Below are 25,992 nucleotides of genomic sequence, written 5' to 3' on the forward strand. Positions count from 1 at the left end.
CACTCCTCCCGGACCCTCCATAGGCCCCACGGCCCCCCCCGTCCACACCTGCCCCTCAGCGGGGGGAGCAGCCGCGCGACAGAGCCTCCACACACCGTTTCCGCCTGGCCCTGTGACATGAGGCGAGGAAGGCGGCAGCGGCTGGAGCCGGGAGAGGGAACCTGGGAGGGAGCGAGAGGCTGCCGGCAGTCCGAGGCGAGGCCGGGGAAGCAAAACGCCGCCTCAACAGGCCCCCTCAACCTCCGCGTGCTGCCCGCTGGCACGGCCACGAAAAGCCAACGGGGACGGGGGTCTGACCAGCCCTGTGCACTTGGGCTGTCCTCGCTGCGTTATGCAGGATGTGGACGCCGGGGATGGGTGTGCCCCCCCAAAACCCCCACCTCCCCAAAGACTCCCTGTGCCTTCTGGGCACCCCGATGGCCCCAAACACCCCACTTACTGCCCCCCGCCCCCCGACACCTCCAGACACCCTGGGCCCCTACAGGTACCCTGACTCCCACAATCACACAATCCCCCCGCACTCCCCAACTGCCTCCAACCCCCCCACAGGTCCCCTCTAACACCCGCCATTCCCCTGACACCCCCACTCTCCCCAAATTCCCCATTTCCTGACCCACGGACCCCTGATCCCCTCAGATTCTGTGGATTCACTCAGACCCCCCCGGATCTCCTCAGACCTCCCCTAACCCCATCAGACCCCCCCAGATCCCCCTGACCCCCCTCATTCTCTCCTTCACCCCCTGATCCCCTCACACCCCCCAGCCCTGCCCCGATCTCTTGTAACAGGCTGGGTTTGGGGGGGGCACAGGGGCCGGGTCACACGGGGGGGCTGCCCCCAGGGTGAGCTCTGCGCACCACCCTGCCTGGTTTGGGGGGTCACCTGCGCCCACGCGCTTCGCACCTCCGCTGCCTTAACCTTCCCCGGCTGGCGGCTCTCCCGCCACGGGCACGGGCCTTGCTCCAGCCTTTCCCGGCCTCTCTCACCCGGCACTCCCGAAGGACGGTCGGACGGAGGGGACGGTCGGACGCAGGGGATGGTCAGCCGGAGGGGACGGCAGCAAAGGCGGCCTTCGGTGCCCCCACCACCGCCCCTCTGGTGTCCCCCAGTCCCGGCAGCCATCCCACCGCGGCTCCCTCATCCCAACAGCAGCACGGCCGGCAACTGCCCGCAGGCCTCAAACCGCCACCGCTACGGCGGCCCCCACCCCGGGGAAGCCCCCACATGGGTGGGGGCACAGCGTCCGTGCCAGGGGACACAGCCGGGGGTCCGTCCCCAGGGCCCCCTCCCCACGCTGGGGGCTCCCGCCGCCCCCGTTACCTCAGCCCGGGGGTGGCGCAGCGCCGGGGCCAGGGCTGCTCAGGCTTCCTTTGGCACCAGGTTCTCCCTCACCAAAAACCACCTTCCCCCCTCCCCGGCCCCCCGGACCGGCAACCACCATCTCCGACGGACTGGGGGGGCCACGCACCATTAAAAGATGCATTTAGACCCCGGCAGCTGGGCCCCGCTCCTGCCCCACAGCCCGAAGGAGATGCCGACATGGAGGCACTTTGAGCTGAGCTGTTTATTGGGGGAAATCGGGGGGGCACGGGGACCCCCACCCCGGGGTGGGGAGGCCCCTCCAGCCCCCAGGCTGTGCAGGGAGGCAGAGCCAGGGTATTTACAAGCGGGGGCTGGGCCCTGCGGGGGGAGGGAGGGATTCCCGGGGGGGCGCAGGGCCCGGCGGGGGGCAGAGAGGCGGGGGGGGCCTCCCGGGTGCTCTCACTTCTGCAGCCGCTTGATGCGGGCGTCGATGTCCGCAAAGTTGTCCTCTACGATGGCCAGGTTTTCCTTCATTGTCTTCTGCACCTGGGGGGGAGTGGGGAAGGGGGTGAGCAGGGGGGGCAGGACAGGGACCCCACTCCGCCCCAGCGGGTGCTGGCGGGACCCACCTCCGCCAGCAGCACCGTGTTGTCCTTGAGAGCGCCGGCTATCTCCTGCTGCGTGGTGTCCAAGTGCACGAGGACCTGCCCGAACTGCGTGGCTGGGAGGGAGCAGAAAGCCCAGTGCCGGGGGGGGAGCGGTGTCCCCTCCCCGCCCCGAGATCACAGAATCACAGAATCACTACAGTTGGAAAAGACCCGTAAGATCAAGTCCAACCATCAACTCAACCCCACCATGCCCACTAAACCATGTCCCGCAGTGCCACGTCCACACGTTCCTTGAACACCTCCAGGGATGGTGACTCCACCACCTCCCTGGGCAGCCTCTGCCAGTGCTTCACCACTCTCTCAGTGGAGAAATTTTTCCTAACATCCAGCCTGAACCTCCCCTGGTGCAACTTGAGGCCATTTCCTCTTGTCCTGTCGCTGTCACTTGGGAGAAGAGACCAACACACACCTCACCACAACCCCCTTTCAGGCAGTTGTGGAGAGCGATGAGGTCTCCCCTCAGCCCCCTCTTCTCCAGACTGAACAACTCCAACTCCCTCAGCCGCTCCTCATCAGACTTGTGCTCCAGACCCCTCACCAGCTCCGTCGCCCTTCTCTGGACACACTCCAGCACCTCAATGTCCTTCTTGGAGTGAGGGGCCCAAAACTCAACACAGCATTCGAGGTGTGGCCTCACCAGAGCCGAGTACAGGGGCACGATCCCCTCCATGCTCCTGATGGCCACACCATTTCTGATACAGGCCAGGATGCCGGTGGCCTTCTTGGCCACCTGGGCACACTGCTGGCTCATACTCAGCCGGCTGTCGATCAACACCCCCAGGTCCTTTTCCGCCGGGCAGCTTTCCAGCCACTCGTCCCCAGGCCTGCAGCGTTCCATGGGGTTGTTGCAACCCAAGCGCAGGACCCGGCACTTGGCCTGGTTGAACCTCATACAATTGGCCTCGGCCCATCGATCCGGCCTGTCCAGATCCCTCTGCAGAGCCTTCCCACCCTCAACAGATCCACACTCCCGCCCAACTTGGGGTCATCTGCAAACTTGCTGAGGGAGCGCTCGATCCCCTCATCCACCCAGCGGGAGATGCCCCCGCTCACACCACGCCACTGTCCCCGACACCCCTCCAGCCCCTCACCTTGCTCGTGCAGGTCCCTGAGGGTCACCAGCCTCTGCACAACATCAGGCAGGGTGCTGGCCACGGGGTCCCAGCGCTGCATCGTCTCATAGATCTGGTGGATCTGCGGGATGGGGCGGGGCCGGCACAGTCTGCAGGGGGGGCCCAGATAGCCCCCGCCACGCTGGGCTTGCCTTTGGGGGCCCCCCCCACCAGCTCTTACCTTGCTCTGCGTGTCGGCATCTTGCACCGCTGCCTTGTGCTTGGCAATTTCATTCACCTTCCCCAGGACGCTCTGGGGAGGGGGCAGCGGATGGGAGACCCCAAAACCAGCAGTGCCCACCCCCAGTTTCACAGACGCGGCCAGAGCCGTCCCGGGGCTCTCCCACGGCCCCGGCACACCCACCGCGCGGTTCCCTCCTTCCGCCCCCCCCTCACCTGCAGCCGGGCCTCCACTTGGTCCAGCACGGCCACGTCCAGGATGTTGACCTTGGCCTGCAGGACCTGCACGGTCTCCTGGGGGGGGACAGCAGGGCGAGGGGGGACATGGCAGCACCCTGGGACCATCCCCCCCAAGTCCTATGGCCACGGCGTGGGGGGACAGGGACCCGGCACACCCCCCAGCCCCTGCCTGACTCACCACGAGGCTGCTGCCCTTCAGCCCGACCAACAGCGGGTTCTGTGGGGAAGGAAATTCCATCAGTGGGGCGGGACGGGGGGCAGCAGAGTGGCAGGGCAGGAGCCACGGCCCCTCACCTGGCTGTCGGGCTCGCACCGCACCGTCGCCTCCAGCTGCGCCAGCCGCTTCTCCAGCTCCGCCATTTGCGGGGAGATGAGGGGGGTGAGACGGCAGGACACCCCATTTGGGGTGGGGCGCACTGCCCGCCCCGGCCCCACGCTCACCTTGGCGGTCTGGGCAAACTGCTCCTGCTCCGGCCTCCAGTACAGCTCAAAGGTGACGCCGTCCCCGGGGGGCACCGGGGCTTTGGCGGGGCTCTTCCCCGGCGCCGCCTTGCCGCACTTCGCCACCTCCAGCTGCTGCAGCAGCCGCCTGGGCAGGGGGAAAAGCTGGGCACGGGCCCCGGCACCGCCCCGCGGGGACGCTGGCATCCGCCCCCCGCCCCCCGGCCTGCGGCCCGGGACCCCACTCACTTGGCCAGGGCGCCGTCGGGGTCTGCAAAGTCTACGGCTGCGGCGGGGCCCAGCAGCTTCTCCAGGTGGCTGCAGACCAGCTGCTGCTTCAGGCCCTCCACCTGCCTGGCCAAGGCCATGGGCGTCAGCTCCTCCTCCGCCGCCGACTCCTTCACCGTGCTCTGGGGCGGGGGGGAAAGGTGCATGTGTCACCCCCCCGGGACGGCCTCCCCACCGGTCCCCAGGGCAGCGGTGTGCTCACCTGGATCTGCTCCACCTCCCTAAGCAGCTCCTGCACCTCGTGCTGCAGCCGCTGGTACCGCTGCTGCGGCGTCTCTTTGGCACCGAGACCCTCACCGAGCTGCAGAGAGAGCAACGGGGGGTCAGGCGGGGGCTCACGGCCTCCTGCGGCACCAGGCGCCCAGGGCGGGGGAGCCGGCTGGGACGCGGGGACCCAACTCCCCTCGGTGCCCGCCCCGACCTGCCCAGAAAGGCAAGAAAAGGCATTGGCCAGGAAGAACAAGCGGGTGAGGCCCTCGACAGACAGGGAGGAGCAGCCCCATGTTCACAGGAACCTGGGCCTCACGGGGGACTCCGCAGAGTCCTGCTGGAGGGACAACGCAGCAGGACATCAGCAGCCCACGAGGCTCCTGAGAGCATCGACAACTATGTCCTCCTCCGAGTGACAGACGAGACAACGAGGAGAGAGGCTGCGCTGGAGCTCGTCTTCACCACCAAGGAGGGGCTCGTGGGGGACATCAAGCTCAAAGGCAGCCTGGGCTGCAGCGCCCGCGAGATGCTCGAGTTCAGCATGCTGAGGGCGGGCAGGAGGGGGCTCACAGCCCCGGGCTCCGGACAGCAGACTCCGGCCCAGGCTTCCAAGCTCTGCTTGGAACACTCCCCTGGGATCAGGCAATGGAGGGAAGAGGGGCCCGAGAAAGATGCTTCATGTTCAGGGACCGCCCCCTCCAAGCTCCAGAGCGCTCCGACCCAACGGCTGGGCAGTCACAGAGGCCAGGAGGCTGCCGGGGCCAACAGGAGCTCCTGGCCAAACCCAGGCACGGAAAGGAAGGAGGCAGAGGCTGCAGCAGGGACAGGGAGCCTGGGAGGGACAGACACATTGCCCAAGCAGCCAGGGATGAGGTCAGCAACGCCAAAGCAACTCCACCTGGCCGGGGATGGCCAAGGCAACAAGAAGGGCTCCTGTGAGCACCCAGGTGACAGAAGGACGGCGAGGGGAAAGGGGGCTCGCCGCTGCTGAACGAGGCGGGCGACCTGGGGACACCGGAGCTGGGGAAGGCTGAGGCACTGAAGGCCGCCTTGGCCTCCGTCTCTACCGGCCCACCGGCCTTCAGCAAACCCAGGTCACAGAGGCCGGGGAAAGGCTGCAGCAAGGAACGCGCCCTTGCCGGAAGAGGATCGGCTCAGGGGATACTTAAGGAAACTGGACGTACACAAGTGCGCGGGCACAGATGGGATGCACCCACGAAGGCTGAGGGATTTGCCTGACGGCAGATGCACAGGTCAGGGCCCTGCTGCTGCCCTGCTCCTCCCAGCAATCGCCCCCTTTAGAGAAAGCCCAGGCGACAGCCTGCGAGCAGGGCGCATCCCTACAGGGATTCTTGGAGTGGGACAATTGCCAAGATAAAAATTAATTCTTTCGCTTTGGTATTGCCAGGAAGGCGGCAGCATTGCCCTCTCCGAGTCATCTGGGCTTCCCTATGAGTGGGGAGGGGTGTGCAGCCAGAAGAGGTCAGCACATCCACGAAACCCCTCTGGCACAAATGTGTTTGACCTTTAACAGTCTTTTATCAAATTCTGCAATTCTAATGGCAAAACTGACCCCTTGGCCAGGGCCTGCCTGAGCGATCGGCCCGATGGCATCGCAAGGCCACTCTCGATAATCTTTGACGGCTCACGGTGACTGGGAGAAGTGCCAGAGGACGGTAGGAAAGCAAACGTCACCCCCATCTTCAGGCAGGGCAAGAAGGAGGACCCAGGGGACCACAGGCTGGGCAGCCTCACCTCCTCCCCTGGGAAGGCGGTGGAGCAGCTACTCCTGGAAACCACCTCCAGGCGCACGAACGACAGAAGAATCCTCCAGAGGAATCAGCACGGCTTCGCCCAGGGGAGGTCATGCGCGACCAGCTTTATCAACCTCGACGACGGAATGACTGGCCCGGTAGACCAGGAGAGAGCAGTGGGAACTCTCTGCCCGGACCACAGGAAAGCCTTTGACGCTGCCTCCCACAAGATCCGCCAAGAGAAGCTGCTGAAGTCTGGGCTGGACGAGCAGGCAGCGAGGGGGGCTGGCAGTGGCCCAACAGCGAAGCCCAGAGGCGGGTGACCATCGGCCCGAAGTCTAGCTGGAGGCCAGCAACGACCAGTGTACCCCCGGGGCCAGTGCTGCGTCCGACACTCTTTAACATCTTCATTAACTGTCTGGATGATGGGGCTGGGCGAACCCTCCGCAAGTTTGCAGACGACATCGCACCGGGAGGAGCGGCTGAGAGGCCAGAGGGTCGTGCTGCTGTCCAGAGGGACCTGGACAGGCCGGAGAGACGGGCCCACGGGAACCTCTTGGAGCCCAACAAGGGGACGTGCAGAGTCCTGCTCCTGGGGAGGAACAGCCCCCGGCACCACTATACGCTGGGGGCCACCCAGCTGGAAAGCGGCTCTGTGGAACAGGCCCCAGGGGTCCTGGGGGACACCAAGCTAAACACAATCCAGCAAAGGCGGCGAACGCTGTCCCGGGCAGCGTTAGCAGCGTTGTGGTCGAGAGAGGTGATCCGTCCCCGCTCCTCAGCACTGCTGAGGCCACAGCTGGAGTGCTGGGGCCGGTGCTGGGCTCCCCAGTACAAGACAGACATGGACACGCTGGAGAGAGTCCCACAAGGGGCCACAAAGATGCCGACGGGCCTGGAACATCTCTCCTGTGAGGAAAGGCTGAGAGAGCTGGGACTGTGCAGCCTGCAGAGGAGAAGGCTCTGGAGGGATCTTGTCAACACCTGAAGGGCGGGTGCCAAGAGGACGGAGCCCGGCTCTTCTCAGTGCTGCCCAGTGCCAGGACCAGAGGCCACGGGCACAAACTGAAGCGCCGGAGGTTCCCCATGAACAGCAGCAAACACTTCTGGACTGTGAGGGCGACCAAAACTCTCCGTCCTTGGAGCTACTCAGAAGCCAGCTGGACATGGTCCTGGGCTCTAGGTGGCTCTGCTTGAGCAGGGGGCTGGGCCAGATGACCTCCAGAGCTCCCTTCCCACCTCCAGCCTTCTGAGACTCTCTGCGAGTTGCGGCCCCGGGCAGGGACGTCACCGCGGGCTGAGTGGGGACGAGGGACCAGGCACCGGGGTGGCTCACATGCCCACGCGCTCTGGACTCACCATTTCATACTCCCCCGACTCGTAGCCCGTTGTCCTGCTCTTGCTGATGCTGTCAGAGAAATCTGCAAGAGGAAGAGCAGGCTCTCACCCCAAAATACCCAGGGCGGCTGTGCCCTCCCTGGGCTCAGCTCGGGCTCCCCACGGCCCACCCCTCCCCAAACCCCCTGGCTCACCCACTCCCTTGGTGCCCAGGCGCTTGTCCCTGAACTTCTCGTAAGCGGCGTTGGGGTTGATGATGAGGTGCTCCACGCTGCTGCTGGTGAGCTCCTCCTGCACACAACGCTCGGCATTAGGGACGAGGCAGCCGCGAGGCTTTCTCGGCGCAGATGCCGCCTCCCTGCAGCGCCGGCGGCCGTCCGGGGCCGGCGCTGGGGACGGGATGGACAGTAACAGGCAGGGGACGAAGGTGGCCCCGTCCTCCCCCGGAGAGGGGCACAGCCCCCACGGACTGACACACAGGGACAGAACTCAGCAAAGGGTCTGGCCAGGGCAGCAGGGGCTGTCCAGGACGCGGCGTGTCCCCAGGGCCTGGCGCGGGGACATCGGACCCCTGGCCTGGCCCCGTGGGCGGGAAAACCCCCCTGAGGGCCTGGCAGCGCGGCCAGAGGAGCATGTGTACCCCGAGGCTTGAGACCTTTCAGCAGCCCCAACACCAGTATCAGGAAATCTGCTGCTGAGCCCATTCGTGTCGTGGGCAGCCGGGGCGGCTCCCAGACCAGCAGGGCTGGAATCGCCCCATGGCTGCGTTTCGAGGTGGCTCCCACCACCCGGGGGACATCGGGGGGGCTGCGGGACTACAACCCCTCTGAGACCAAAGGGGCCTTGGCCGGAGCCTGGCAGGGCGGCTGCAGGCCCTGAGTCTGGGCTCTCCTCGCTCCCCGACGCGCTCGAGGGGCCCCGACCCAGCAGGACCCTGCGGGAGGCACCCGAGGGACCCCCACATCTGCCGCCCTGCGCCACGGCAGCCCCTCTCCAGCCCCTGCGCCCAGACGTGGCCTGAAGCGCTTTCGGGGAGTCCTGGCACGCTGCGGATGGACAAGAAGGCGCAAGAGCAGCGGGAGCAGCACTAGCAGCATTAGAGGGGGCCGTCGGGCTGGGGGAGGCAGCGGCGAGCGCCCGCGAGCAGAGCGCAGGGTTATGGCGGCCGAGGGACGGGCTCTTACCAGCTCCTTGCGTTTCCCAGAGGTGAGAAAGTCAGAGCAAGGTTAGGAGGAGATGGGGGGAAGAGAGAGACAAAAATCGCGTTAGAAGGTTTGTCCCATGCACGGCCCGCCGTCACCCACGTCCCTGCGCCGAGGCTGCTGCCGGGGTGGCCCCGCCGGCCCTGCGCAAGGGCTCAGGAGCCATGCGGGACGCGGGGGCCGACAGCGCAGAGGCAAGGGCAGCGGCGCGGGCAGCGGCTGCGAGAGCGCGGCAGTCTGGACTGGGTAGCGGACGCGCTGCTCGCAGCCACCGCGAGGAGTGGTCAAGGTGCCCAGAGAAAGCGTGGGAGCAGGACGGGGGGAGGCATCGGAGGGAGGCATCGGCAGCCGTCCGGGAGGGCAAAGCCCCGATGCCGGTCCCTGCAGGGGCACGAGCTGTCCCCGCCTTAGCAGCCAGCCCTGTGCGGTGCTGGCAGCAGGGATGGGGGCTCAGCGTGGCCCCTCTCGCCTGCCCGTGTCCTGCCCAGCCCCACAGCGTGCTGCAAAGCCTGGCGGGACGGGCTGCGGAGGGATGGCAGCGACCGGCCCTGGGCAGCACCCCTCTGCGCAGGCAGCAGCACTGACTGGGGGGGCACGAGCCCGGTGGGGCAGGAGCGCGGTGGGGCTGAGACCCACTGTGGGGGACCAGGGCGTCCCTGGGGGTCCTGAAGGACAAGGAGGGCAGCGCATGCAGTCAGGCAGGGCAGATGCAAAGCGGGCAAGGGAGAGCAGGGAGGCGGCGGCAGCACCACGTCACACCCTGGGAACCACAGCTGCTGACGGCTGCCTCCCCTCCGCCCCACGGCGCAGTGACCCACAGCCGGGACCAGGCGACGCAGCGACAGGCAGCGGCTATGGGACCCCGTGCACATCTACCACATGCAAAAATCAACCCCAAACGGCATGCAACACCAGAAGCAGCGAAGGGGCTTACTTGTGCAAACTAGTGTCCAGGCAAGGTGGGGAGCAGGGAGGGGAAGAGCGGTGGGAAAACTCAGGTCAGTTCAGCGCAAGAGCCCGGAAACACAACGAAGCTGCGCCAGGGGCTCCCGGGAGAGGACGTGACAGCAACGAAAACCCCGGCAACCCTTCGCCTCCTGCCTGCAGGGGGGCCGCACGGGCGGGAAAACACTGGCGGTGGCACCGGTGCGGCACCGCTCTGTTCTCGGGCACCATTTCGGCGTGACTGAGGCCTGACGGGGGCAACTCCACGTGCAAACAACCCGTGTCAGTCTGTCTTGCTGCCCTGGCTCTCGCAAGGGATCTCTTTGCCCTCCTCAGAATTGGGGGCCGGGTGCCCGGCCTGCCCCTGCCCCGCGTGCAGCACACGGTGCCACACCAGCCCACGCGTGGTGGGGCCGCGCCGAGCCCGTGTCCCCCACAAACGATGGCTGCGCCGCAGGGAGAAGCCGGCTCTCGCCTCCGCACCGGCAAAGCGGGGCCCAGGGGAGACCGAGCAGCCATTTGGGCTGTGATCCATGAGCACCCGTCGGCTTTCAGCCTCACCGGCAGAGATGGGTTCACCATGCAGCCCCGGCTGCGCCCCTCGTTCCATGCCGGCCTCGAGGACGGGCCCCCACTGTCACCCCACGTCAAAGCCACCATGCTGCAGCCCCACGGAGAGCAGACAGGGCCTGGGCGCAACGGGCTCCGGCACGGGGCTGGTCTGCGGCACCCCGCCACGATTCCGAGCTGGTTTATGGGTGTGAACCCGCCTCAACAGGCCCCCCTCGTCCTCCGTGTGCTGCCCGCCGGGCACCGCCTGCGCAAAGCCAACGGGGACGGGGGGCTGGCCAGCCCTGCGCACTTGGGCTGCCCTCGGCCGCGTTATGCAGGATGCGGACGCCGGGGATGGGGACGCCCACCCTGCGTGGGGTGGGGGCTGCGCCTGCCCTCGCTTCTTGGCCCCCCAAACCACTGGCAGGCTGAGAGATGGGGGTGGCACGTCGATGGGACACGTCACCGTGGGGGGACGTGGCACTGCAGGGGTGCCTGTGGGGACAGCAGCCGTTTCCCTGCCATGGTGCCAGTCCTGCTGTGCCGGATGGATGCAGGATGGGGGCACAGCCCCACTCGCTCGCCCCCGCCCTGCGGCACGGCCCCGGCGAGGCCTTACCGCCTCGAACTCAGCCTGGTCGTCCTCGGGCACATCACTGGTCTCATAGACGTCAGGTTCGTTCCTGGCCTGGGGCACAAACGGGCTCTGGTGAAACCCCAGCTCTCCTTGGCTTTTTATGTCCCCAAAGACTCCCCGTGCCTTCTGGGCACCCCGAAGGCCCCAAACACCCCACTTACTGCCCCCCGCCCCCCGACACCTCCAGATACCCTGGACCTGCACAGGTACCCTGACTCCCACAATCGCCCCACATTCCCCGAGTACTCCCAAACCCCTGTTCCTCCCCCAGACAGGCCCCAGCACCCCCCGGCTCCCCCAACACCCCACTCACAGCCACAGCTTCCTCAGATCCCCCCACACACCCCAAATGCCTCTGACCCCCCCCCCCCATGGGTCTCCTCTAACACCCGCCATTCCCCTGACACCCCCACTCTCCCCAAATTCCCCATTTACTGACCCACGGACCCCCGATCCCCTCAGACCCCCCCAACCCCTCCGATCCCCTCACTCCCCACCAATCCCCACAGACCCCACAGACCCCCCCCACTTCCTGCAGACCCCCTCAGTCCCCTCATGCCCCTTCAACTCCTCACTACCCCGAGACCCCCCCTGACCCCCTCAGACCCCCCCTGACCCCCTCAGACCCTCTGGACTCCCTCACAGCCCCCCGGATCTCCTCACACCTCCCCCGACCCCATCAGACCCCCCCCAGATCCCCCTGATCCCCCTCACTCTCCCCTTCACCCCCCGATCTCCTCAGACCCCCCCAGATCCCCCTCAACCCCTCAGATCCCTTCAGTCCCCTCAGACCCCACGACCCCATCAGCCCCCCTCCAGATACCCCCGATCCCCTCAGAGCCCCCCGATCCTCCCACACACCCCCGGACCCCTCACACCCCCCCGATCTCCTCAGACCCCCCCAGGTCCCCCCCGACCACCCCAGACCCCTCTGATCCCCTCAGACGCCCCCGATCCCCTCAGACCCCCTCAGACCCCCCCGCACCCCCTCAGACCCCCCCGATCTCCTCAGATCCCCCTGATCTCCTCAGACCCCCCTCAGACCCCCCTGATCCCCTCAGACCCCCTCAGACCCCACCGGACCCCTCAGACTCCCCTCAGACCCCCCCGATCCCCTCAGACCCCCCCGCACTCCTCAGACCCCCCACAGGTCCCCCCGATCCCCTCAGACCCCCCCGATCACCTCAGACCCCCTCAGACCCCCCCGATCCCCTCAGACCCCCCCCAGTCCCCCCCGATCCCCTCAGACCCCCCCGGACCCCTCAGACCCCCCTCAGACTCCCCCGATCGCCTCAGCCCCCCCCGCACTCCTCAGACCCCCCCGATCCCCTCAGACCCCCCCGGACCCCTCAGACCCCCCCGATCCCCTCAGACCCCCTCAGACCCCCCCGATCTCCTCAGACCCCCCCGATCTGCTCAGATCCCCCCGATCCCCTCAGACCCCCCCGGACCCCTCAGACCCCCCCGATCCCCTCAGACCCCCTCAGACCCCCCCGACCTCCTCAGACCCCCCCGATCTGCTCAGACCCCCCCGATCCCCTCAGACCCCCCCGATCCCCTCAGACTCCCCCCAGGTCCCCCGGATCCCCTCAGACCCCCCCTATCCCCTCAGACCCCCCCGATCTCCTCAGACCCCCTCAGACCCCCCCGATCCCCTCAGACCCCCCCGCACCCCTCAGACCCCCTCAGACCCCCCCGATCTCCTCAGACCCCCCTGATCCCCTCAGACCCCCCTCAGACCCCCCCGATCTCCTCAGACCCCCCCGATCCCCTCAGACCCCCCCCAGTCCCCCCCGATCCCCTCAGACCCCCCCGGACCCCTCAGACCCCCCTCAGACCCCCCCCGATCCCCTCAGACCCCCTCAGCCCCCCCCGATCTCCTGAGACCCCCCCGATCCCCTCAGACCCCCCCGATCTCCTCAGACCCCCCGCAGTCCCCCCCGATCCCCTCAGACCCCCCCGGACCCCTCAGACCCCCCTCAGACTCCCCCGATCCCCTCAGACCCCCCCGCACTCCTCAGACCCCCCCGATCCCCTCAGACCCCCCCGGACCCCTCAGACCCCCTCAGACCCCCCCGCACCCCTCAGACCCCCTCAGACCCCCCCCATCTCCTCAGACCCCCCCGGACCCCTCAGACCCCCTCGATCCCCTCAGACCCCCCCGGACCCCTCAGACCCCCTCAGACCCCCCCGATCCCCTCTGACCCCCTCAGACCCCCCCGAACTCCTCAGACCCCCCCGATCCCCTCAGACCCCCTCAGACCCCCCCGGACCCCTCAGACCCCCTCAGACCCCCCCGATCCCCTCAGACCCCCCCGATCTCCTCAGACCCCCCCGATCCCCTCAGACCCCCTCAGACCCCCCCGATCCCCTCAGACCCCCCCGGACCCCTCAGACCCCCTCAGACCCCCCCGATCCCCTCAGACCCCCCCGATCTCCTCAGACCCCCCCGATCCCCTCAGACCCCCTCAGACCCCCCCGATCCCCTCAGACCCCCCCGATCCCCTCAGACCCCCCCAGACCCACAGGGCCCCCCCCGACCCTCCGGCCCGGTCCCGCACTCACGATGCCGGGCAGATCGGCGTACTTGGGGTCGGCCATGGCCGGGGGGCGGTATCGGGGGGCGGGGGGGGCAGTCGGTAACGGGGGGGGGTCGGTAACGCGATCCGGTAACCGCCGAGCAGGGCGGGGGAGGGCGGGGCCGGTCTCGCGAGAGCAGCGTGGGGGGCGGGCGAGGAAGCGGAGGGCGCGGGGCGGGGCCTGCGCCAGGGGGCGGGGCCTGTGTGGAGGGGGCGGGTCCTGCGGCAGGTGGGCGGGGAGAGGCGGGGGGACACGGGCGGGGGTCAGCGGGGCCCACAGCGGGGATGCCCGGGCGGGGCACGGGGCGGGGCTCGGGGCGGGGCACGGGGCGGGGCACGGGGCGGGGCTCGGGGGGGCACAGGGGCCGGGTCACACGGGGGGGCTGCCCCCGGGGTGAGCTCTGCGCACCACCCTGCCTGGTTTGGGGGTCACCTGCGCCCACGCGCTTCGCACCTCCGCTTCCTTAACCTTCCCCGGCCGGCGGCTCTCCCGCCACGGGCACGGGCCTTGCTCCAGCCTTTCCCAGCCTCTCTCACCCGGCACTCCCGAAGGACGGTCGGACGGAGGGGACGGTCGGACGCAGGGGATGGTCAGCCGGAGGGGACGGCAGCAAAGGCGGCCTTCGGTGCCCCCACCACCGCCCCTCTGGTGTCCCCCAGTCCCGGCAGCCATCCCACCGCGGCTCCCTCATCCCAACAGCAGCACGGCCGGCAACTGCCCGCAGGCCTCAAACCGCCACCGCCGTGGTGGCCCCCACCCCGGGGAAGCCCCCACATGGGTGGGGGCACAGCGTCCGTGCCAGGGGACACGGCCGGGGGTCTGTCCCCAGGACCCCCTCCCCACGCTGGGGGCTCCCGCCGCCCCCGTTACCTCAGCCCCGGGGGTGGCGCAGCGCCGGGGCCAGGGCTGCTCAGGCTTCCTTTGGTGCCAGGTTCTCCCTCACCAAAAACCACCTTCCCCCCTCCCCGGCCCCCCGGACCGGCAACCACCATCTCCGACGGACTGGGGGGGCCACGCACCATTAAAAGATGCATTTAGACCCCGGCAGCTGGGCCCCGCTCCTGCCCCACAGCCCAAAGGAGATGCCGACATGGAGGCACTTTGAGCTGAGCTGTTTATTGGGGGAAATCGGGGGGGCACGGGGACCCCCACCCCGGGGTGGGGAGGCCCCTCCAGCCCCCAGGCTGTGCAGGGGGGCAGAGCCAGGGTATTTACAAGCGGGGGCTGGGCCCTGCGGGGGGAGGGAGGGATTCGCAGGGGGGCGCAGGGCCCGGCGGGGGGCAGAGAGGCGGGGGGGGGCCTCCCGGGTGCTCTCACTTCTGCAGCCGCTTGATGCGGGCGTCGATGTCCGCAAAGTTGTCCTCTACGATGGCCAGGTTTTCCTTCATTGTCTTCTGCACCTGGGGGGGAGTGGGGAAGGGGGTGAGCAGGGGGGGCAGGACAGGGACCCCACTCCGCCCCAGCGGGTGCTGGCGGGACCCACCTCTGCCAGCAGCACCGTGTTGTCCTTGAGAGCGCCGGCTATCTCCTGCTGCGTGGTGTCCAAGTGCACGAGGACCTGCCCGAACTGCGTGGCTGGGAGGGAGCAGAAAGCCCAGTGCCGGGGGGGGAGCGGTGTCCCCTCCCCGCCCCGAGATCACAGAATCACAGAATCACTACGGTTGGAAAAGACCCGTAAGATCATCAAGTCCAACCATCAACTCAACCCCCCCATGCCCACTAAACCATGTCCCGCAGTGCCACGTCCACACGTTCCTTGAACACCTCCAGGGATGGTGACTCCACCACCTCCCTGGGCAGCCTCTGCCAGTGCTTCACCACTCTCTCAGTGGAGAAATTTTTCCTAACATCCAGCCTGAACCTCCCCTGGTGCAACTTGAGGCCGTTTCCTCTTGTCCTGTCGCTTGTCACTTGGGAGAAGAGACCAACACCCACCTCACCACAACCCCCTTTCAGGTAGTTGTAGAGAGCGATGAGGTCTCCCCTCAGCCTCCTCTTCTCCAGACTGAACAACCACAGCTCCCTCAGCCGCTCCTCATCAGACTTGTGCTCCAGACCCCTCACCAGCTCCGTCGCCCTTCTCTGGACACACTCCAGCACCTCAATGTCCTTCTTGGAGTGAGGGGCCCAAAACTCAACACAGCATTCGAGGTGCAGCCTCACCAGCGCCGAGTACAGGGGCACGATCCCCTCCATGCTCCTGATGGCCACACCATTTCTGATACAGGCCAGGATGCCGGTGGCCTTCTTGGCCACCTGGGCACACTGCTGGCTCATACTCAGCCGGCTGTCGATCAACACCCCCAGGTCCTTTTCCGCCGGGCAGCTTTCCAGCCACTCGTCCCCAGGCCTGCAGCGTTCCATGGGGTTGTTGTGACCCAAGCGCAGGACCCGGCACTTGGCCTGGTTGAACCTCATACAATTGGCCTCGGCCCATCGATCCGGCCTGGCCAGATCCCTCTGCAGAGCCTTCCCACCCTCAACAGATCCACACTCCCGCCCAACTTGGGGTCATCTGCAAACTTGCTGAGGGAGTGCTCGATCCCCTCATCCACCCAGCGGGAGATGCCCCCGCTCACACCACGCCACTGTCCCCGACACCCCTCCAGCCCCTCACCTTGCTCGTGCAGGTCCCTGAGGGTCACCAGCCTCTGCACAACATCAGGCAGGGTGCTGGCCACGGGGTCCCAGCGCTGCATCGTCTCATAGATCTGGTGGATCTGCGGGATGGGGCGGGGCCGGCACAGTCTGCAGGGGGGGCCCCACATAGCCCCCGCCACGCTGGGCTTGCCTGTGGGGGCCCCCCCCACCAGCTCTTACCTTGCTCTGCGTGTCGGCATCTTGCACCGCTGCCTTGTGCTTGGCAATTTCATTCACCTTCCCCAGGACGCTCTGGGGAGGGGGCAGCGGATGGGAGACCCCAAAACCAGCAGTGCCCACCCCCAGTTTCACAGACGCGGCCAGAGCCGTCCCGGGGCTCTCCCACGGCCCCGGCACACCCACCGCGCGGTTCCCTCCTTCCGCCCCCCCCTCACCTGCAGCCGGGCCTCCACTTGGTCCAGCACGGCCACGTCCAGGATGTTGACCTTGGCCTGCAGGACCTGCACGGTCTCCTGGGGGGGGACAGCAGGGCGAGGGGGGACATGGCAGCACCCTGGGACCATCCCCCCCAAGTCCTATGGCCACGGCGTGGGGGGACAGGGACCCGGCACACCCCCCAGCCCCTGCCTGACTCACCACGAGGCTGCTGCCCTTCAGCCCGACCAACAGCGGGTTCTGTGGGGAAGGAAATTCCATCAGTGGGGCGGGACGGGGGGCAGCAGAGTGGCAGGGCAGGAGCCACGGCCCCTCACCTGGCTGTCGGGCTCGCACCGCACCGTCGCCTCCAGCTGCGCCAGCCGCTTCTCCAGCTCCGCCATCTGCGGGGAGATGAGGGGGGTGAGACGGCAGGACACCCCATTTGGGGTGGGGCGCACTGCCCGCCCCGGCCCCACGCTCACCTTGGCGGTCTGGGCAAACTGCTCCTGCTCCGGCCTCCAGTACAGCTCAAAGGTGACGCCGTCCCCGGGGGGCACCGGGGCTTTGGCGGGGCTCTTCCCCGGCGCCGCCTTGCCGCACTTCGCCACCTCCAGCTGCTGCAGCAGCCCCCTGGGCAGGGGGAAAAGCTGGGCACGGGCCCCGGCACTGCCCCGCGGGGACGCTGGCATCCGCCCCCCGCCCCCCGGCCTGCGGCCCGGGACCCCACTCACTTGGCCAGGGCGCCGTCGGGGTCTGCAAAGTCTACGGCTGCGGCGGGGCCCAGCAGCTTCTCCAGGTGGCTGCAGACCAGCTGCTGCTTCAGGCCCTCCACCTGCCTGGCCAAGGCCATGGGCGTCAGCTCCTCCTCCGCCGCCGACTCCTTCACCGTGTTCTGGGGCGGGGGGGAAAGGTGGACGCATCACCCCCCCGGGACGGCCTCCCCACCGGTCCCCAGGGCAGCGGTGTGCTCACCTGGATCTGCTCCACCTCCCTAAGCAGCTCCTGCACCTCGTGCTGCAGCCGCTGGTACCGCTGCTGCGGCGTCTCTTTGGCACCGAGACCCTCGCCGAGCTGCAGAGAGAGCAACGGGGGGTCAGGCGGGGGCTCACGGCCTCCTGCGGCACCAGGCGCCCAGGGCGGGGGAGCCGGCTGGGACGCGGGGACCCAACTCCCCTCGGTGCCCGCCCCGACCTGCCCAGAAAGGCAAGAAAAGGCATTGGCCAGGAAGAACAAGCGGGTGAGGCCCTCGACAGACAGGGAGGAGCAGCCCCATGTTCACAGGAACCTGGGCCTCACGGGGGACTCCGCAGAGTCCTGCTGGAGGGACAACGCAGCAGGACATCAGCAGCCCACGAGGCTCCTGAGAGCATCAACAACTACGTCCTCCTCCGAGTGACAGACGAGACAACGAGGAGAGGGGCTCCGCTGGATCTTGTCTCCACCACCAAGGAGGGGCTCGTGGGGGACATCAAGCTCAAAGGCAGCCTGGGCTGCAGCACCCGCGAGATGCTCGAGTTCAGCATGCTGAGGGCGGGCAGGAGGGGGCTCACAGCCCCGGGCTCCGGACAGCAGACTCCGGCCCAGGCTTCCAAGCTCTGCTTGGAACACTCCCCTGGGATCAGGCAATGGAGGGAAGAGGGGCCCGAGAAAGATGCGTCATGTTCAGGGACCGCCCCCTCCAAGCTCCAGAGCGCTCCGACCCAACGGCTGGGCAGTCACAGAGGCCAGGAGGCTGCCGGGGCCAACAGGAGCTCCTGGCCAAACCCAGGCACGGAAAGGAAGGAGGCAGAGGCTGCAGCAGGGACAGGGAGCCTGGGAGGGACAGACACATTGCCCAAGCAGCCAGGGATGAGGTCAGCAACGCCGAAGCAACTCCACCTGGCCGGGGATGGCCAAGGCAACAAGAAGGGCTCCTGTGAGCACCCAGGTGACAGAAGGACGGCGAGGGGAAAGGGGGCTCGCCGCTGCTGAACGAGGCGGGCGACCTGGGGACACCGGAGCTGGGGGAGGCTGAGGCACTGAAGGCCGCCTTGGCCTCCGTCTCTATCGGCCCACCGGCCTTCAGCAATCCCAGGTCACAGAGGCCGGGGAAAGGCTGCAGCAAGGAACGCGCCCTTGCCGGAAGAGGATCGGCTCAGGGGATACTTAAGGAAACTGGACGTACACAAGTGCGCGGGCACAGATGGGATGCACCCACGAAGGCTGAGGGATCTGCCTGACGGCAGATGCACAGGTCAGGGCCCTGCTGCTGCCCTGCTCCTCCCAGCAATCGCCCCCTTTAGAGAAAGCCCAGGCGACAGCCTGCGGGCAGGGCGCATCCCTACAGGGATTCCTGGAGTGGGACAATTGCCAGGAGAAAAATTAATTCTTTCGCTTTGGTATTGCCAGGAAGGCAGCAGCATTGCCCTCTCCGAGTCATCTGGGCTTCCCTACGAGTGGGGAGGGGTGTGCAGCCAGAAGAGGTCAGCACATCCACGAAACTCCTCTGGCACAAACATGTTGGGCTCCCCGGTACAAGACAGACATGGACACGCTGGAGAGAGTCCCACAAGGGGCCACAAAGATGCCGACGGGCCTGGAACATCTCTCCTGTGAGGAAAGGCTGAGAGAGCTGGGACTGTGCAGCCTGCAGAGGAGAAGGCTCTGGAGGGATCTTGTCAACATCTGAAGGGCGGGTGCCAAGAGGACGGAGCCCAGCTCTTCTCAGTGCTGCCCAGTGCCAGGACCAGAGGCCACGGGCACAAACTGAAGCGCCGGAGGTTCCCCATGAACAGCAGCAAACACTTCTGGACTGTGAGGGCGACCAAAACTCTCCGTCCTTGGAGCTACTCAGAAGCCAGCTGGACATGGTCCTGGGCTCTAGGTGGCTCTGCTTGAGCAGGGGGCTGGGCCAGATGACCTCCAGAGCTCCCTTCCCACCTCCAGCCTTCTGAGACTCTCTGCGAGTTGCGGCCCCGGGCAGGGACGTCACCGCGGGCTGAGTGGGGACGAGGGACCAGGCACCGGGGTGGCTCACATGCCCACGCGCTCTGGACTCACCATTTCATACTCCCCCGACTCGTAGCCCGTTGTCCTGCTCTTGCTGATGCTGTCAGAGAAATCTGCAAGAGGAAGAGCAGGCTCTCACCCCAAAATACCCAGGGCGGCTGTGCCCTCCCTGGGCTCAGCTCGGGCTCCCCACGGCCCACCCCTCCCCAAACCCCCTGGCTCACCCACTCCCTTGGTGCCCAGGCGCTTGTCCCTGAACTTCTCGTAAGCGGCGTTGGGGTTGATGATGAGGTGCTCCACGCTGCTGCTGGTGAGCTCCTCCTGCACACAACGCTCGGCGTTAGGGACGAGGCAGCCGCGAGGCTTTCTCGGCGCAGCTGCCGCCTCCCTGCAGCGCCGGCGGCCGTCCGGGGCCGGCGCTGGGGACGGGATGGACAGTAACAGGCAGGGGACGAAGGTGGCCCCGTCCTCCCCCGGAGAGGGGCACAGCCCCCACGGACTGACACACAGGGACAGAACTCAGCAAAGGGTCTGGCCAGGGCAGCAGGGGCTGTCCAGGACGCGGCGTGTCCCCAGGGCCTGGCGCGGGGACATCGGACCCCTGGCCTGGCCCCGTGGGCGGGAAAACCCCCCTGAGGGCCTGGCAGCGGCCAGAGGAGCATGTGTACCCCGAGGCTTGAGACCTTTCAGCAGCCCCAACACCAGTATCAGGAAATCTGCTGCTGAGCCCATTCGTGTCGTGGGCAGCCGGGGCGGCTCCCAGACCAGCAGGGCTGGAATCGCCCCACGGCTGCGTTTCGAGGTGGCTCCCACCACCCGGGGGACATCGGGGGGGCTGCGGGACTACAACCCCTCCGAGACCAAAGGGGCCTTGGCCGGAGCCTGGCAGGGCGGCTGCAGGCCCTGAGTCTGGGCTCTCCTCACTCCCCGACGCGCTCGAGGGGCCCCGACCCAGCAGGACCCTGCGGGAGGCACCCGAGGGACCCCCACATCTGCCGCCCTGGGCCACGGCAGCCCCTCTCCAGCCCCTGCGCCCGGACGTGGCCTGAAGCGCTTTCGGGGAGTCCTGGCACGCTGCGGATGGACAAGAAGGCGCAAGAGCAGCGGGAGCAGCACTAGCAGCATTAGAGGGGGCCGTCGGGCTGGGGGAGGCAGCGGCGAGCGCCCGCGAGCAGAGCGCAGGGTTACGGCGGCCGACGGACGGGCTCTTACCAGCTCCTTGCGTTTCCCAGAGGTGAGAAAGTCAGAGCAAGGTTAGGAGGAGATGGGGGGAAGAGAGAGACAAAAATCGCGTTAGAAGGTTTGTCCCATGCACGGCCCGCCGTCACCCACGTCCCTGCGCCGAGGCTGCTGCCGGGGTGGCCCCGCCGGCCCTGCGCAAGGGCTCAGGAGCCATGCGGGACGCGGGGGCCGACAGCGCAGAGGCAAGGGCAGCGGCGCGGGCAGCGGCTGCGAGAGCGCGGCAGTCTGGACTGGGTAGCGGACGCGCTGCTCGCAGCCACCGCGAGGAGTGGTCAAGGTGCCCAGAGAAAGCGTGGGAGCAGGACGGGGGGAGGCATCGGAGGGAGGCATCGGCAGCCGTCCGGGAGGGCAAAGCCCCGATGCCGGTCCCTGCAGGGGCACGAGCTGTCCCCGCCTTAGCAGCCAGCCCTGTGCGGTGCTGGCAGCAGGGATGGGGGCTCAGCGTGGCCCCTCTCGCCTGCCCGTGTCCTGCCCAGCCCCGCAGCGTGCTGCAAAGCCTGGCGGGACGGGCTGCGGCGGGATGGCAGCGACCGGCCCTGGGCAGCACCCCTCTGCGCAGGCAGCAGCACTGACTGGGGGGGCACGAGCCCGGTGGGGCAGGAGCGCGGTGGGGCTGAGACCCACTGTGGGGGGCCAGGGCGTCCCTGGGGGTCCTGAAGGACAAGGAGGGCAGCGCATGCAGTCAGGCAGGGCAGATGCAAAGCGGGCAAGGGAGAGCAGGGAGGCGGCGGCAGCACCACGTCACACCCTGGGAACCACAGCTGCTGACGGCTGCCTCCCCTCCGCCCCACGGCGCAGTGACCCACAGCCGGGACCAGGCGACGCAGCGACAGGCAGCGGCTATGGGACCCCGTGCACATCTACCGCATGCAAAAATCAACCCCAAACGGCATGCAACACCAGAAGCAGCGAAGGGGCTTACTTGTGCAAACTAGTGTCCAGGCAAGGTGGGGAGCAGGGAGGGGAAGAGCGGTGGGAAAACTCAGGTCAGTTCAGCGCAAGAGCCCGGAAACACAACGAAGCTGCGCCAGGGGCTCCCGGGAGAGGACGTGACAGCAACGAAAACCCCGGCAACCCTTCGCCTCCTGCCTGCAGGGGGGCCGCACGGGCGGGAAAACACTGGCGGTGGCACCGGTGTGGCACCGCTCTGTTCTCGGGCACCATTTCGGCGTGACTGAGGCCTGACGGGGCCAACTCCACGTGCAAACAACCCGTGTCAGTCTGTCTTGCTGCCCTGGCTCTCGCAAGGGATCTCTTTGCCCTCCTCAGAATTGGGGGCCGGGTGCCCGGCCTGCCCCTGCCCCGCGTGCAGCACACGGTGCCACACCAGCCCACGCGTGGTGGGGCCGCGCCGAGCCCGTGTCCCCCACAAACGATGGCTGCGCCGCAGGGAGAAGCCGGCTCTCGCCTCCGCACCGGCAAAGCGGGGCCCAGGGGAGAGACCGAGCAGCCATTTGGGCTGTGATCCATGAGCACCCGTCGGCTTTCAGCCTCACCGGCAGAGATGGGTTCACCATGCAGCCCCGGCTGCGCCCCTCGTTCCATGCCGGCCTCGAGGACAGGCCCCCACTGTTACCCCACGTCAAAGCCACCATGCTGCAGCCCCACGGAGAGCAGACGGGGCCTGGGCGCAACGGGCTCCGGCACGGGGCTGGTCTGCGGCACCCCGCCCACGATTCCGAGCTGGTTTATGGGTGTGAACCCGCCTCAACAGGCCCCCCTCGTCCTCCGTGTGCTGCCCGCCGGGCACCGCCTGCGCAAAGCCAACGGGGACGGGGGGCTGGCCAGCCCTGCGCACTTGGGCTGCCCTCGGCCGCGTTATGCAGGATGCGGACGCCGGGGATGGGGACGCCCACCCTGCGTGGGGTGGGGGCTGCGCCTGCCCTCGCTTCTTGGCCCCCCAAACCACTGGCAGGCTGAGAGATGGGGGTGGCACGTCGATGGGACACGTCACCGTGGGGGGACGTGGCACTGCAGGGGTGCCTGTGGGGACAGCAGCCGTTTCCCTGCCATGGTGCCAGTCCTGCTGTGCCGGATGGATGCAGGATGGAGGCACAGCCCCACTCGCTCGCCCCCGCCCCGCGGCAACGGCCCCGGCGAGGCCTTACCCGCCTCGAACTCAGCCTGGTCGTCCTCGGGCACATCACTGGTCTCATAGATGTCAGGTTCGTTCCAGGCCTGGGGCACAAACGGGCTCTGGTGAAACCCCAGCTCTCCTTGGCTTTTTATGTCCCCAAAGACTCCCCGTGCCTTCTGGGCACCCCGATGGCCCCCAAACACCCCACTTACTGCCCCCCGCCCCCCAACACCTCCAGATACCCTGGACCTGCACAGGTACCCCTGACATCCCACAATCGCCCACATTCCCCGAGTACTCCCAACCCCCTGTTCCCCCCCCCAGATAGGCCCCAGCACCCCCCGGCTCCCCCAACACCCCACTCACAGCCACAGCTTCCTCAGATCCCCCCGCACACCCCAAATGCCTCTGACCCCCCCCCCCCATGGGTCTCCTCTAACACCCGCCACTCCCCTGACACCCCCACTCTCCCCAAATTCCCCATTTACTGACCCACAGACCCCCGATCCCCTCAGACCCCCCCAACCCCTCCGATCCCCTCACTCCCCACCAATCCCCACAGACCCCACAGACCCCCCCCACTTCCTGCAGACCCCCTCAGTCCCCTCATGCCCCTTCAACTCCTCACTACCCCAAGACCCCCCCTGACCCCCTCAGACCCCCCCTGACCCCCTCAGACCCTCTGGATTCACTCAGACCCCCCTGGATCTCCTCACACCTCCCCCGACCCATCAGACCCCCCCAGATCCCCCTGACCCCCCTCACTCTCCCTTCACCCCCCGATCCCCTCAGACCCCCCCCAGATCCCCCTGAACCCCTCAGATCCCTTCAGTCCCCTCAGACCCCACGACCCCATCAGCCCCCCCCGGATCGCCCCGATCCCCTCAGAGCCCACCCGATCTTCCTGGACCCCCCCCGGATCCCCCCAGACCCCCCCCGATCCCCTCAGACCACCCCAGACCTCCCTGGACCTCTCAGTCCCCCCCAATCCCCTCAGAACTCCCCAGACCCCCCCGCACTCCTCAGACCCCCCCAATCCCCTCAGACCCCCCTGATCTCCTCAGACCGCCCCGCACCCCTCAGACCCCCCCGATCTCCTCAGACCCCCCCGCACCCCTCAGACCCCCCGATCTCCTCAGACACCCCCCCCGTCCCCCCCGCACCCCTCAGACACCCTGATCTCCTCAGACCCCCTCAGCCCCCCCGATCTCCTCAGACCCCCCCAATCTCCTCAGACCCCCTCAGCCCCCCCCGATCTCCTCAGACCCCCCCGATCCCCTCAGACCCCCCTCAGACCCCCCGATCTCCTCAGACCCCCTCAGCCCCCCCGATCTCCTCAGACCCCCCCGATCTCCTCAGACCCCCCCGATCCCCTCAGACCCCCTCAGACCCCCCCGATCCCCTCAGACCCCCTCAGACCCCCCCGATCCCCTCAGACCCCCCCGGACCCCTCAGACCCCCTCAGACCCCCCGATCCCCTCAGACCCCCTCAGACCCCCCCCATCTCCTCAGACCCCCCCGGACCCCTCAGACCCCCCTCAGACCCCCCCGATCCCCTCAGACCCCCCAGACCCACAGGGCCCCCCCCGACCCTCCGGCCCGGTCCCGCACTCACGATGCCGGGCAGATCGGCGTACTTGGGGTCGGCCATGGCCGGGGGGCGGTATCGGGGGGCGGGGGGGGCAGTCGGTAACGGGGGGGGGGGTCGGTAACGCGATCCGGTAACCGCCGAGCAGGGCGGGGGAGGGCGGGGCCGGTCTCGCGAGAGCAGCGTGGGGGGCGGGCGAGGAAGCGGAGGGCGCGGGGCGGGGCCTGCGCCAGGGGGCGGGGCCTGAGTCAGGGGGCGGGGCCTGAGACAGGAGACGGGGCCTGAGTCAGGGGGCGGGGCCTGAGCAGGGGGCGGGGCCTGATACAGGAGACGGGGCCTGAGTCAGGGGCGGGGCCTGCCCCAGGAGGCGGGGCCTGCAGCAGTGGGCGGGGCCTGCGCCCGGGATGATCCGGGGGGGAGATCCGGGGGGAGACACGGGGGAGGACACGGGTGGGGGGGGCACAGGGTAGACACGGGGGGGCACAGGGGTGGGGGCACGCGGGGTTTGCACGCGGGGGGGACGCAGGAGGGCGCACACGATGGGTGCCCACGGGGTGGGTTCCACGGGTGACCGCAGGGGGGATGCGCGAGTGGGCACATAGGGGGGTGCTCACGGGTGGGTGCACACGGGGGGGTACACACGAGGTGGGTTACACGGGGGGGACACACGGGTGGGTACCCGCGGGGGGGTACACTCAGGCTGCGTCACACGCGGGGGACACACAGGTGGGTGCCCACGGGGGTGGCACACGGGCTGCGTTCCACGGGTGGTCTGCCCACTCCCGCCCGGGGGAGCGCCCCCGGGGTGAGCCACCCCTGCGTGGTTTGGGGGGGTCACGGGGGGGCGGTGCCCACTGACTGCGCGTCCCTGCCCCCGCCTGGACCCCCGGGCTGGGCAGGGCCACCAAGGACACGAGTGTGCCCGGCCTCAGCGCCGGGGGGCGGGCCGCGGGCCGTGAGTCAGGAGTGTTGCCTTCCCGCGGGGGGGGGGGGGGGGGGGGAGCTGAGCGGGGGGGGGACTCGCCCTGCGCCGACCCCCCAGCCGGGACAGGCTCCTGCCCCCCCCCAGTGAATCAGCACTTTGGGGGCCGGTTCCCAGGGCTGGGCGTCCCCCCCCCAGCCAGATCCGTCCACCTTAAGAGCCGCGAGCAGCTCCACCTTAACGCGGGAGGCGGGGGGAGCGTGTGCGTGCAGGGGGGGGCGGCCTCTCCCCCGCCATCACCCGGTACCGGGGCTGCAGTGGCGACAGCAGCGCGGTCACTGGAGCAGGGGGCAGCAGGAGCGCTGCGGAGCATCCCCCCCCCGCCGGCGCCGCCCGCCCTCCCGCAGCATCCGCATCCCGGGCAGCATCCTGCATCCCTGGGTACCACCCAGCATCCCGGGCAGCATCTGCATCCCTGGGTACCACCCAGCATCCGAGCAGCATCCTGCATCCCTGGGTACCACCCAGCATCCCGCATCCTGAGCAGCATCCCGCATCCCGGGTACCACCCAGCATCCCGCATCCCGAGCAGCATCCGCATCCCGGGTACCACTTGACCCTGAGATTGTAACCAGCCTCCTGGGGCCCACCCGTATTCCGGGTGACATCCCACACCCGCCGGTAGCAGCACCCCCTCTCCGAGCCCCCCA

At 68.3% G+C, this 25,992-nt stretch overlaps 2 protein-coding genes across 3 annotated transcripts; both read right to left on the minus strand.

Moving 5' to 3' along the window:
• Positions 1 to 1,736: 1,736 nt before the first annotated feature.
• On the minus strand, positions 1,737 to 13,489 carry LOC132320366 (dynactin subunit 2-like). The gene is made up of 16 exons (XM_059832649.1): positions 13,433 to 13,489; positions 10,850 to 10,918; positions 9,668 to 9,676; positions 8,716 to 8,721; positions 7,726 to 7,822; positions 7,553 to 7,614; positions 4,432 to 4,530; positions 4,191 to 4,351; positions 3,941 to 4,089; positions 3,795 to 3,859; positions 3,679 to 3,717; positions 3,477 to 3,554; positions 3,262 to 3,333; positions 3,060 to 3,162; positions 1,930 to 2,021; positions 1,737 to 1,846 (listed from the first exon to the last, which is right to left on the minus strand). Exons 1-16 carry the CDS (start codon positions 13,466 to 13,468, stop codon positions 1,760 to 1,762), a joined length of 1,224 nt encoding a protein of 407 aa, XP_059688632.1. The 5' UTR covers positions 13,469 to 13,489; the 3' UTR covers positions 1,737 to 1,759.
• A 1,244-nt stretch (positions 13,490 to 14,733) lies between these two features.
• Positions 14,734 to 24,442, minus strand: LOC104259546 (dynactin subunit 2). Of its 2 annotated transcripts, none has more exons than XM_059832591.1 (14): positions 24,388 to 24,442; positions 22,799 to 22,873; positions 19,678 to 19,768; positions 19,505 to 19,566; positions 17,438 to 17,536; positions 17,197 to 17,357; positions 16,948 to 17,095; positions 16,801 to 16,866; positions 16,685 to 16,723; positions 16,483 to 16,560; positions 16,268 to 16,339; positions 16,065 to 16,167; positions 14,931 to 15,022; positions 14,734 to 14,847 (listed from the first exon to the last, which is right to left on the minus strand). In XM_059832591.1, the coding sequence occupies exons 1-14, from the start codon at positions 24,421 to 24,423 to the stop codon at positions 14,761 to 14,763; spliced, it is 1,209 nt and encodes a 402-aa protein (XP_059688574.1). In that variant the 5' UTR covers positions 24,424 to 24,442; the 3' UTR covers positions 14,734 to 14,760. The 2 variants fall into 2 exon arrangements, with proteins under 2 accessions (XP_059688574.1, XP_059688572.1); XM_059832589.1 differs by having other exon boundaries at positions 19,678 to 19,774.
• Positions 24,443 to 25,992: the final 1,550 nt, after the last annotated feature.

The sequence above is a fragment of the Gavia stellata genome, chromosome 35, assembly GCF_030936135.1.
Source record: "Gavia stellata isolate bGavSte3 chromosome 35, bGavSte3.hap2, whole genome shotgun sequence".
Taxonomy (NCBI): Eukaryota; Metazoa; Chordata; class Aves; order Gaviiformes; family Gaviidae; genus Gavia; species Gavia stellata.